This window comes from Heloderma suspectum, chromosome 17 (assembly GCF_057233095.1).
Source record: "Heloderma suspectum isolate Gila_16-S chromosome 17, 16-S_ref, whole genome shotgun sequence".
NCBI classification, from domain to species: domain Eukaryota; kingdom Metazoa; phylum Chordata; class Lepidosauria; order Squamata; family Helodermatidae; genus Heloderma; species Heloderma suspectum.
In genome coordinates this window covers 18,351,402-18,363,530 of record NC_139474.1, presented here as the reverse complement: position 1 = coordinate 18,363,530, position 12,129 = coordinate 18,351,402, and the positions used below count along the sequence as shown (strand labels likewise).

Below are 12,129 nucleotides of genomic sequence, written 5' to 3'. Positions count from 1 at the left end.
TTCCCCACCCTGGCGCCCTCTCAGCGTTTTGGATGAGAACTCCCAGGATTCCTGACCCTCAGGCATGCTCGCTGGGGCTGATGGAAGTTGTGTTCCAAACCATCTGGAGGGCACCAGATTGGGGAAGGCTGTTCAGGAAAATAGGAAGCTGCCTTATGCCAGGTCAGACTGTTTGTCTCTCTAACCTGGTGCTGTCTGATCTGACAGGCAGCGGCTCTGCAGGTTTTCAGGTGCAGAAAGGGTATTTCCCATCAGTAGGTCCCTTTTTTAGCTGGAGATGCAGGCAGGGGGTGACCCTGGGGACTTTCTGCATGCAAAGTGAGAGCTCCGACACCACACAGTGGTGCCTCCCTAATGGGACCGCTCCCTCCCCTAGCAACTGCCCGCCCACCATGTTTTCTTTCTCTTTTTTTAGGGGAGGGGGCAGTCTCCAAGGTGTCTGTAACTTTTGCCTCTCCCTAACCCAGTGGCATTTCCCCGCCCTGCAGGTCACGAGCTCCCCCAGCTGTGCAGACATGAACACCGTGTGCCAGCCAACAGAGTTCATCTCCCGCCACAACACCGAGGGGATCTTCACTTTTGTCGACCACCGTTGCGTGGCCACGGTCGGCTACCAGCCACAGGTGGGGAAACCGGAGCCTCCCAGCAAAAATGGCCACTTCCTGGCTTGATCCCCCTCCTCCCGCTCTCTCTTTTAATTCCCTGGGTAGTGCCTTGATGCTTCTCACAGCCACCGAGGCCAGAACCCATTAAGGGAAACAGCCGAATATGTTTATGCCGAAACAAGATGAACAAAACTATATGCCCTGTCTTATTCAGGGCACAAGATTCCCAGCTTTTCTTGGTGCAGAATCTGGACACAGAATAAAACAACACAGACGTTCATTTTGAGAGCACGCATACCTGACTTTAAGTATTTAGATCCAGCTCCGTGACCTGCTGGTTTTTGCGACTAAGAAATCTAGTGCCTGGATGTCTTTTTTGTTTCTCCCTCCCAATCCCCTTTCCTTTTGTGTCATGTCTTTTAGATTGTCATCCTGCTGGCAAGGGCTGTCTTATTTTTGTAAACTACGCTGGGAGCGTTTTTGTCTGAAGGGCATGACCTAAATGTTATAAATATATAATATAAATAGTACAGTATTGGACAAGGCGCTGGAATGGAACCCTCACACCTGTAAGAAAGGGTGGTAGAGAGACGCCTGCATAGACTGCTCCTCAATAGACCAGAACCTGGGTGGGTCAGTGGCTGGGCGGAGGGCTCGCTCGCTTAAGCCAAGCTTTATTTTATGCCTCTCTTCCACATTAGGACCTCTTGGGGAAGGACATTGTCGACTTCTGCCACCCCGAAGACCAGCAGCTTTTGAGGGACAGCTTCCAGCAGGTAGCCCTTTGTTTTGCCAACCGCCAGTCCCGTTGGCCTAGCACTGCTTTGGGCCTGTGCCTGCACAGTCTGAATTAGGCTGCGTCCGTGCAGCCCGAGCCGTATGGCCCGATTTGGGCCTGTGTCCATACAGTGCCTTGCACACTGTTGGCAGCGTTCTGTAATCACAGCTGCAATTTGAACTCTTAATCAGTCTGCTTTTCTGTCACTTCTGTCAGCGTTTTTTTCCCCAAGATCCAGAGCAAAGTTTTTGGCATTGCTGAAAAGGGGTGGTGGGGAGGGAGGCTAGATTTCAAGAGGTTCACAAGGCTGCATTCCACCCCACATAACCATTCCACTCCCTTAAATTTTCCCACGTGCAGAAAATGTAAATAGTAATGCCTGCTAGGAAACGCAGGTGCCCCCCCAGTGCTGGCTACCCCAAAAGGCAAAGAAGAGGAAGAATTGCAACAAGGACTTGCATTACAGGAGGGCAGAGAGGGCCCTGTTTTCAGAAAGCTATGGGGGGGAGTGGGGGGTGGCTAAGATCAGGCGGAGCCAGTTTGCAGGATTTCCTTAAGGGTCTCCTTGCCTGCCCCCACCCCAAATAATTTAAGCACTGGATATAATGATAAGATCTTCTGACACTTTGGGGAGACGTGGCAGGGGCTTCCCAGGTCGTCTTTTATCCGCTGCTGCTGTTGATGGCGCTCAAAACGTTCTTCCAGGTGGTGAAGTTAAAAGGCCAGGTTCTGTCAGTCATGTTCCGTTTCCGGTCCAAGAACCGAGAATGGCTCTGGATGAGGACTAGCTCCTTCACCTTCCAGAATCCGTACTCAGATGAGATCGAGTACATCATCTGTACCAACACCAACGTGAAGTACGTAGTCGAGACTGGCTCCCCCACCCACCCACCCACTCCCAGCAGCGCCTTCTCCCTCCCCTTTGAAAGAGTTGCAGGGCTTTGCAATCTGCCCCCCCCATCACAACCTCAAGTTTTTAAAGCTGAAAAATTCTGAAAAGCCCAGCTAAAATGATGTAGAAGGTTGTCTACATCAACTGCCAGCTAGGTTGAGTCTCTGCCTTGCTTTTTTCTTATTGGCCAAGCTGCTGTGATGTCAGGGAATATGGGAAAACATTTTGACATGGGAGGGGGAGTAATTCTCTAGCCAGCAGGGAAGCAGCCATATTCCTGGCCCTGCCCATATTGTCGTGTGATGCCATTCCCTCGCACAGTGTGGGTGTTGCTTGCATAGAGCCCCTGTACCGTAAGCAGTTCAGAAAGAGCCTAGCTCTCTCCCGCTTCGTCCCCTCAGAGCACACACATGCACATCCATCCCATTTCCATATATCAGCTTCAGAGCGGGGACCGCTATGATCAAAACCAGATTTTGCCTGGGGCTGAACTTTAATTCCGCATCATGGATGAGCTTTTCTCCAGCAGCAGAAGCAGTCCCGTTCAGCTGGGCAGGAGTCATAGAAACAGAGGGCAACCAGACACCGCCAACCTAAACCATTTTTTTAACAGAGAACCTGGGAGTTGTACTTCCGTCAGGAGGCAGGTTGTCTTCATGGAACCAGCAACAAAGTCCTGTGGCACCTTAAGCTGAACGCACTGATTGTGGCTGAAGCTTTTGTGGGCCAGAGCTCACTTGGTCAGATGTGCTTCATCACGGGACTAGATCTCCCAGGGTTCCTTGTGTTAAGGGAAGCTATGTCCGTTCTCGGGGTAAACAAGCCCTTCGAAAGCTTTGTGAGCAACTGAAGAGCCCTGCTTGCCTGTCTCACTCCAATGAACTCAGCCTGGGTAATCTGCTTAGTTCGAAAGCCAGGGTTATTTGGAGCATCATCGCCTTTAATTATGGGGATAAACTATTTTTTTTGCTTTTTAGATAGTCATATCTGCCCATCTCGGGGAAGATAAAGACCTCAGCTGCCATGCTTCCAAGCACACCAGTCCTCGTGAAGGAGAGGTGCTGCTGTGTGCTTGCAGAAAGCAAGGGAGAGATTGCTGCAGTGTTTCAGTCCAGGCTAGTTTTCTTTGCCTTCAGCGGGCTTGTGTGTGAGCGCTGATCCCCGGGATGGGGGGGGGGGGTTAGAAAGCGAAACCTACTTGCCTTACTTGAACCCGGTGGCTGGCTGTGTTGAGATTGGCTCCCTCTGAGATTGGCTGCCTTCCTCCAGGAATGCCAGCCAGGAGTTGCGGCCTGCCTTGTCCAGCTCGATGCAGAGGCCCCAGCTGGGCCCGAACGTCAGCCTGCCTTTGGAGATGGGTCCTGCCCAGCTTGCAGCAAGGTAAGATTCAGGGGGCCCACCTTGAAGAGCCCGGGTCCCCTTGGAGCTCTCGCCTCCGAGGCTTCGAGAAGGGGTGTGAAAGGGCATCTCTCCCATGTAGCCTTCTCAGATATGTCGTTCGCCTTTCTTACCATTGCTAACGCTCTTGTTCTTCATAGCATTACGATGTCTAAGGTTTCAGATTGGACCCCCGCCTTGATGGTGTTTTGGCAAAGCCGGCGGTATGGGAAAGCGAATAATAAATGGGGACGTGGCCGCGTGGTCAGTCCCCTCCCGGCTCTGGCGCTCTGAGATGCGGTCGCCGGTCGCTCTTCGCTTACCGACAGTTTGTCTTCTAGGCAGCAGCCGGCACAGGCGACGGAGCTGGACGTGGTCCCCAGAAGGGAGAGCTTGGCCAGTTACGACCACGCGCAGGTAAATCAGCGGAGGTTTCAACTGCTGCCTTGTGTGCGAACACCGGCCGCAGGCCCATCTGGTCTGGTGCGCAGCAGCAGGGCCTGACGGGGTGGGCCGGCTTCTGCTGTCGGTCCTCGGTGCCTGATCTTGAGAGGTATACTGCTCCCCAACATGGACTGTTTAGCTGTCACGGCAAAGAGTTGCTGAGAGACCCATCTGAGAGGTGCTTGACTGGATCAAACCAGAGCGTCCCTCTCCTCCAGCATGCTGCCTTCCACCCACCATGTGCTTCTGGGTGAGCACTGAGTTCTAGTAAACTCAAAGGCAGCCGCCGGTGTGATCACATCACTCTGGTGCTGAAGGAGTTGCACTGGTTACTAGTTATTTTCCAGGCCAAATTCAAGGTGTTGGTTTTGACCTTTAAAACCCTGTACAGTTCCGGCCCAGCCTATCTCAAGGAACGCCTCCAGCAACACCAGACAGGCTGCTCAACAAGATGAGCCTCAGATGGCCTTCTCTCTGTCCCATCAGCCAGGACAGCTAGGCTGGTGAGGACGAGGGAGAGGGCCTTCTGTGTGGTGGCCCCTACTCTGTGGAACTCCCTCCCTAGGGAACTCTGCCATGCCCCCTCTTTAATGAGCTTCCGCCATGCATTGAAAACGTTCAGGCAGACATTTGGGGTGGGTTAGGGTATTTTTAGAAATACAGTGTTTTAATGTAGAATTTTATTGTTTTAAATGGTTGTATTATTGTACATTGCCCAGAGTGGCTGGTGACCGGCCAGATGGGCGATTAAGAAATTTAATAAATAAAATAGAAGTACATGCCAGGGAAAATTCATGACTTCTCTCATGTCTCTGTGTTCAGTATCCCTCCCCCCACCCCATGCAGCGCAACTGAAAATACCCCAAATCTTTGGGTGATGCTCCTTAAGGTTCCTCCCACCCTCCCCTGGTCCATCTTAACTTAAGCCAATGTGCTGTAGCAGGAAGGGTGTTGGGTGCACACCTAGGTTCAAATCTCTGCTGAGTTGTGGAGGTCAGCGAGGAGATCCCACTGGGGAGATTCACCACCTCTCAGCCTAACCTACCTTGCAGGGTGGTTGTGAAGATAAAATCAGGGGAAGGGGGGGCAGTGTAAAGTGCCTGAGCTCTTTGTGGGGAATGGAAATGAAATTAATATATGAATTACATATGCATTTGGCTGCTTGTGCGTGTGCGTGTACGCATAGCTATTTCTTGTGTAGCTTTTAGCCTCCGACATGTGATCTGGTCTGCTGCTGAAAAGGGCTTTTAATCAGTTGAGTGCTGTCAATTTCTTTTATTGTTGTGTTTTTATGGATCTGTCTTCGTGTTGTGTTTTGCATTAAGAATCTGTTTGCACCCTGTGTTCTGTTGTTATCGGCCACCGCGAGTGCCATTTTTGACAGAACAGCAGGCTTTAGATTTAATGTGAAAATGTATGGCGAGCGAAGTTGTTGAGCTTAACGTTGGTGTGCTTCATCTCTTTCCAGGGTGCCGTTCAGCCGGGGAGCACCTCTGGTCCGGAGCACAGCAAACCTCTGGAGAAGACAGAGAGCCTGTTCGGTCAGGAGCGGGACCCTCGTTTCAGTGAAATCTACAGTGGCATCAGCACAGGTTGGGATGGGGTGGAGTTGGGGTGTAGGCAGTGCTTCTCTGGAGCCCTTGTGAAGTTGGCTGGATTCAGAAGCCAGATCTTCTGCTTGGGCTCCAGCACAGCTTTGGTGTAATAAAAAGGCTAGAAATTGCGCCGTGGATGTCATGATACACTTCACATCTGGGGCGGCAACTTCCTTGCAACCATGCCTGCATGGAATTTGACATGCGTGTCGATCGTCACAGGTTCCTAAGCCTTAGGAATCCCGAGATAAATTTCTGGAATATGTGCACCTTATCTCAGAAAGCCCTAGGCCCCTGCGACCTGCTTGACACTTGTTTTCCTTGCCCACGCTGTGCCCAAATACCTAACCTGAGGATTGGCTGCAAACCAAGACATAAAACCCCAGTTTCAAATGGGTTTGCAAACTGTAGGGTTGCCTTCCAAAAACCTCAGAAACCAGAGAGGAGTTGCTGAATAACGTTTCTAGGAATTGGGGGCCGAAGCGTCAGTTCTTGCTCACCCAGTCGCCTGATTCCTTTGGGTTGAGCTTCGATTTCTTGTGGAGAGAGCGGAAGGGCCATTGTGCAGTCGTAGAGCCAGGGGGGTACGGATTTTGTTAAATCCATTCCGTCTGTGCTGCACGGATTCTCAGGTGTCTTTCGTTCCGTCATCCGCTCATTGGCAGAATTGGATTTTTTGTACAAGAATTTTGTTCATTTGCAAATGTAGAGTCAGGCAAACGCACACTTGCGCAAATCCCCCCCAACAGTTTTTTAAAAAAACACCAGTCCACAAAATTGGTGCGACTTGGGAAAAGGCAGTCTGCTCTGAATCCAGTGGGAAATCCAATCTTATTTGAATCTGTTGCGGATTTCTCTGGCATCCCTAGGTAGAGCATTTGCTTTGTCTGCAGAAAGTCCCCTGTTCAGTCCTCCAGCATCTCCAGGGAGCAGGTGATGGGAAACACTCTTCTCTGCTGGGTACCTTGGAGAGCCGCTGCCATTCAAACAATGCCAGGTTAGATGGGCAAAGAGTCTGACCTCGTATAAGGCAGCTTCCTCTGTTCCACCCCCGAGCCAGGCGTCACCTTCCAAGACACCTCTCTCTGGAATAGTTGCGGCTTCACTTCCACGGACTGGATCGGCAGTTGCTTCTGAGCGTGATTCCTGAACGACATTTGCAGTGAGAGGCTCCTGCAGCCACTTTGACGCTAACCACGCGCCCATCCTTGTTTCTCTCTTGCAGACCAGAGGAAAGCCATTCCTGCCAGCTCCGTGCCTGCCAACCAGTCTCTTTTCTCCCAGGGAAACGCCTTTGTCGCTTCGCGCCCCGCTGAGAACTTCAGGTGATGCCCAGAGGCCTCACGTTTCTCCCGTGTTCCGGCCACCAGGCTCCACTTGCCTTACACTTGTGTTGTCTTTTTTCCTCCACTGAAGGACCAGCACTTGGGGGGTGGGGGGAGGCCAGGGAGTGGCCGTGCTTGATGGGTTTCACATCATTTCATTTCTAAAACCTGTCAACTGCCGCCTCCGTTACTCAGGGTCTCATGTGAACTACAGATCAAGTGCATAAGGCTTCTTTTTTAAAATGTAAACTTCTGCCTGCTCACTGTGAAGCCCTTCTAGTAGGGCTGTGACATTTTGAATGCAATCCTACGTATATTTAGACCAAGAAAAGTCCCACAATTCCCAGTATTCCCCAGCCAGCCATGCTGGCTGGGGAATACTGGGAGTTGTAGGCCTTTTTCCTGTTTAAACATGGGTAGGATTGCGCCATTCATTGATTAATCAGTTTAGAATCTTTGGACCGATTAGAAAGCTGTAGATTTTCGGTGGTGTTTTATTTTTATTTTAAAAACTTAATTATTTTTAGCACAAGAACGCTCAAAAGCAGCAGGCAAGTCGTCTTAGAAGAGGCGTCTTCCCCTCCTCCTTTCTGCACGCGAAAGAACGTCTCTCCTAAGACTGTCCACATCGCAACACGCGCACACACCGTCTTGAAACATAAGTGTTCTTTTCAGAAGGACTGTTTGTCTTCTTACGCAAATGTGGTCAAACCCTCGTACAATTCATCAGCTGAGGTTGCTTTCCAGTTTGGTCCTGCACTGCAAAAGGCCGATGAGTGTTTGCTTTTTCCGTGCCAGTCAGGCCACCAGCACCGCTTTAACGCCACCCCACCCCCCCGGTCTTTTGCAGGGGCAGCACCATGGGGCCTCCCGTGAACGTTATCCAGCAGCAGTCGCAGCAGCCGTCGCCACACTCGGCCTCAGCAGGACAGATCCTGGCCCAGATCTCTCGCCACTCCAACCCCGATCAGGTCTCTGGAACCACCTGGGCTTCGGGAACGCGCCCATCTTTCACGGCCCAAGTAACGTTGTCTTCTGGCTTTTACCCCAAGCCTTCTCTTCCTGTGTACTCCCTCACCCACCCTAGTAGGCAGGCTTCTGTCAGTTTTGTTCCAAATAGCGATGGGGGAACTCTGCAGCTGGCCTTTCGGCTAAGACCAAGAGTAGCATCTGATCAGTGGCTTCTTGTACCCTGGTGTTCCTGTGTGTCATTTCAGGGTGCTTCCTTCATCTTTGAGAGTTAGGGTGAAATACAGCCGAAGTGCCACTTAGAGTAGACCCACTGAAATGAGTGGAACTTATGTTAGTCACAACTAACTTAAGCCCCATTCATTTTGATGGGTCTACGCTAAGTGCACTTACGTTGGATTGCACCCTTAAACTATAGGCAGGACTTGAGACTATTCCCTTCAAAACATATTTTTCTTCCGTTTTTATTTATTTTGATCCAACTATACATGGAGAGGTATAGATGCAGATATATCAAATAGTGTTTCACGTTCCGGCTGGTAAAGAGTCCTGTGAAACCCCAGACCACGCCTGTTGATTTGTGGCTGGTCCCAAGTAGAAAAGTTTTCTTCCATGGTTTTTAGCGCCTTCTGGTTTTTGATATGCAGCTGCGTTCATCGTGGGGGATCCAGCCTTTCCTGGCAAAGAATTTGGGCTCCCCTTGGGCCAAATTGTTCCCCCTTTTGCACACCCTGCTCCCCCAGCACACGCCGGGGGCTTTCATCTCTCTATTTTTCTCTTGTAATGCTTTTCCAGCAAGCGGCCTCGCAGGTCGTCAAGACCCGGGCCCCGCCTTTCGCCATGGGCTCCTTCCAGGCGTCCCCATCCTCCTTCAGTCCCATGCCGGCCCCCGGTTCCACGGCATCGCCAGGTGGGGCCGCCTACCCAAGCCTCGCCACTCGCAACACCGCCTTCAGTAAGTCTCTCCTGCTCGATCGGGAGTCGCGAGGGGGGACCCTGGCGCACGGCAGGCATGCTTCTGCAGCAGCAGAACACGGGCCTGTGGCACGCGGCGCTTTTGCTTTACCTTGCCTTTGCTCGTCCGTTTATCCCAGCTCTCCGGGGCTTCGGGCAGGGCTCTTTCCCAACCCTACCTGGAGATGCTGCCCGGGATCGAACCCGGGACCTTCTGCATGCAAAGCCACGGCCCTTCCCACGCACAAAGGCACCTGGCCAGTCAGCGCCAGAGGCTGGGGGCGGACCGTAGGGAAGGACAGCTGCTGCCGCCCGGCCTGCGGGCATCGTGAAGGCCCTGGGTTGCCACTGGCGAGCGGGATCCTGGGCTAGAGGGAAGCACCTTGGTTGGACCCAGTGCGGCTCTTCCTAGGTCCATGCGCCGTGATAGTCACGAGTGGCGCTCCCGTGTTCGGGGCAGTCTAGCCCCAAGTTCCAGGCTTGTTGTCCTCCTCCCCTGCTTGCAGGATTCCCAGGGGGGTCTCATTGGCCACTGTTAGAAGTGGGAGGGAGGCCTAGATGGGTCTTTCCTATCCAGCAAGGCTGTTCTTCACAGACATCAAATGTATACATAGGGGTGATGAACCTCAAGCCCATGGGCCAGATCCAGCCTGCCTGGAGCCCCGCTCCAGCCTTCCGGGGTTCCCCAGGTGGCCACCCCCCCTTTCCCCAACTACCAGTCCTTGGGCAGTTCCCTGGCTCCTAAAAGCTTGAAATGCCTTGTGACTGGCAGAAGTAAGAGCTTTAAACTGAAATAGAATTGTAGAATCCTCGGGCTGGAAGGGGCCTGCAAGACTGTCGAGTCCAACTTCTGCTCAGTGCAGGAAGCCTGATTCCCAGGTGGTCCCCCATCCAAGTACTAACCAGGGCTGGCCCTCCTTAGCTTCTGAGATCAGACGCATCCAGCCCTTTGCGTTTTGGCCCTGCCCCTCTTGCCTTCAGCCCCACGAGAGCGTCTCCAAAATGGCATTTGGTGTCCAGGGGAAAGAGGTTCAACACCCCTGGTATACATAGTATCTGGTCTCAGGCAATTAGGGCAAAGCAGGGGCGTTGTGAATGAAACTCTGTCCCCTGTAATGAGTACACCTTGAGTCTTGGGACAGGCTGTTGGTAAGTGCTTTAATTGTGGCGCTGGAAAGGGGCCAAGAGACCCCTGACGCTTGTCTCCCTGGCCCCAGGCGGGAGGGGTGTTCTGTCCACCAGCTTCCTGCAGGGCTGCGAGGAGGTACAGAAGCCCGGGAGGAAGCCGTCCTACCCAGACACTCACGGCTTATTTTCTTTTAAAGCAGCTGGAGAGAGTGGGCAGGCCCCAGCCCAGTTCCAGGCGCGGACCGCGGAGGGCGTCGGCGTTTGGCCGCAGTGGCAGGGACAGCACCACGGACCGAGTCCTGGAGAGGCGCACGTCCAACAGCAGCCAAACCAGCCAGAAGTCTTCCCGGTAAGCCAACCTTGTCTCCCTGACAGGCTGGGGCACGTTTCCCACAGTCCCATTTTAAAGACAGAGTGCTGAGGCCAGCACTGACTTTATCCAAGACCCTGTCTCGCGACCAGTGAGGGATTTGAACCTCATTTTTAGTCTGCTCCATGCAGTCTCCTGTTTTGCGTACTGCCGTGTATAACTGGAGTGCAGTAAAGGGATTTCATAGGGTTTGAGGAGGGATTTGAAGCGAGAAAGACCGATTCTGTGTCTACATTCAGGGCAGGCAGTTCCAGGCACAAGCGGGATAGCAGAAAAGGCAGAGCTGCTTCTGAGGAGCAGGCGATCCTTGGCCAGCTGAGAACGGGCAGCAGAGGAAGCGGATTGGGATGAAGGATCAAGGAGAAAAACGGGGGCAGGGGGCTGCATCATAAGTGAGGGTGTGGAACGCTTTTCCGACTGCATGGCACAGAGGTTAACATGGGTGTCTTAGCCGCTTATTTCTCTGGCTCTGGTTGTGTGAATGAGTTTAGGAGCAGCTTAACTCTGGCCTTAAACCAGTGTGGCCATCTTGTGGTGTTTTGGCCTCCAACTCCCATCATCCCTCACCTTTCGCTATGCTGGCTAGGGCTGATGGGAGTTGTAAGCCAAAACATCCGGAGGGCTTCAAGTTGCCCGTCCCTGTCTTAAAGCAGAGGATGTTTTCGTAAATCCTAGACTGTACAATAAATGAACTGCTTCCCCTGGAACAGCCATCTCCTTTTTAAATACATGTATATGATTGGCTTTATAGGATATGTTATCAATGCTGGGAGAACAGGGTACTAACTACAACAATGAAGAATTTCCCGAGTTGAACATGTTCCCTCCCTTTTCGGAATAAGAGCAGAAACTGGTCCATGCGAACGTCAAAGTGATCTGTGTAGCTACGTGGAACGGAAAGAGCAGCCGGGTATCTCCGTCTCCCTCTCTCTCTCTCCAACTTCTTCCAAAGACTGCCAAAGTCTTCCTACCGTCAGGAAGCAGGAGTGTCTGCCGAGGCGTTGTGAATGGAGGCCAGCTTGTTCTGAGTGCAGGCACAGTCTCCAGCAGTGCCACGGCCCCCTCCACCTTCAGCGGGAACAGCTGGATTTTTGGAGAGCATCAAACCTGATCTAAAACGATCACGGGGGTGTGGGTTTTCCCCGAGCCGCATGAGAACGGAGCTCCTCCGTGGGTGATCAGGGATTTTTACAAGTTCCGCAGGTGGGTTTTTAAAAAAACAACACCCACACTTCTATGCCATAATCTTTTATACATATATATATATATACACATATATATATATATTAAAAATTGTATTCTTGTTTATACATGTCAGGGAACGGGGCAGAATTTGTAGCCAAATGATGCTAACCTGTACGTAATTTTGTCGCCTGTGAACACAGAGGCATATAGGAACTCGAAGCCACACACTTTCTCACTAGCATGCCTGCGCATGCACACTCATGCGTAGGGTCTTGCATGGAACTCCCTCGAGCAGGGTTAGTGAAATGGGGGGGGAGGGGCTTTGTCGGCCGGCACCTTCCTGACACTCGGCCTGCTCCTAGTGGCCGCCCCTACCCCCACACCCTCTGTTTGCTGTGTGCCCTCGTGGGGTTGCACTTGTGCAGTCTTGTACAGAGGCACGGAACTGGAGGCTGGGAGCCACTGGGTACAGCAAGGAAGTCTATGCAGTGGGGTGGCAACGGAGAA

At 52.2% G+C, this 12,129-nt stretch overlaps 1 protein-coding gene across 5 annotated transcripts in view; it reads left to right on the top strand.

Annotated features, from left to right (window-relative positions):
* ARNT (aryl hydrocarbon receptor nuclear translocator) overlaps positions 1-11,740 on the top strand; it is a 42,934-nt gene extending 31,194 nt beyond the window's left edge. For 2 of the 5 annotated variants that reach the window (XM_084823693.1, XM_084823691.1), the window contains 11 exons: positions 489-623; positions 1,307-1,381; positions 2,089-2,240; positions 3,545-3,655; positions 3,994-4,069; positions 5,565-5,688; positions 6,917-7,016; positions 7,867-8,038; positions 8,781-8,940; positions 10,265-10,416; positions 11,189-11,740. In XM_084823693.1, the coding sequence (XP_084679819.1) occupies positions 489-623; positions 1,307-1,381; positions 2,089-2,240; positions 3,545-3,655; positions 3,994-4,069; positions 5,565-5,688; positions 6,917-7,016; positions 7,867-8,038; positions 8,781-8,940; positions 10,265-10,416; positions 11,189-11,278 (1,347 nt within the window). In that variant the 3' untranslated portion in view covers positions 11,279-11,740. The remainder of the gene's footprint in view (positions 1-488; positions 624-1,306; positions 1,382-2,088; positions 2,241-3,544; positions 3,656-3,993; positions 4,070-5,564; positions 5,689-6,916; positions 7,017-7,866; positions 8,039-8,780; positions 8,941-10,264; positions 10,417-11,188) is intronic. The other 3 variants (XM_084823694.1, XM_084823692.1, XM_084823695.1) reach the window with 3 other exon arrangements.
* Positions 11,741-12,129: the final 389 nt, after the last annotated feature.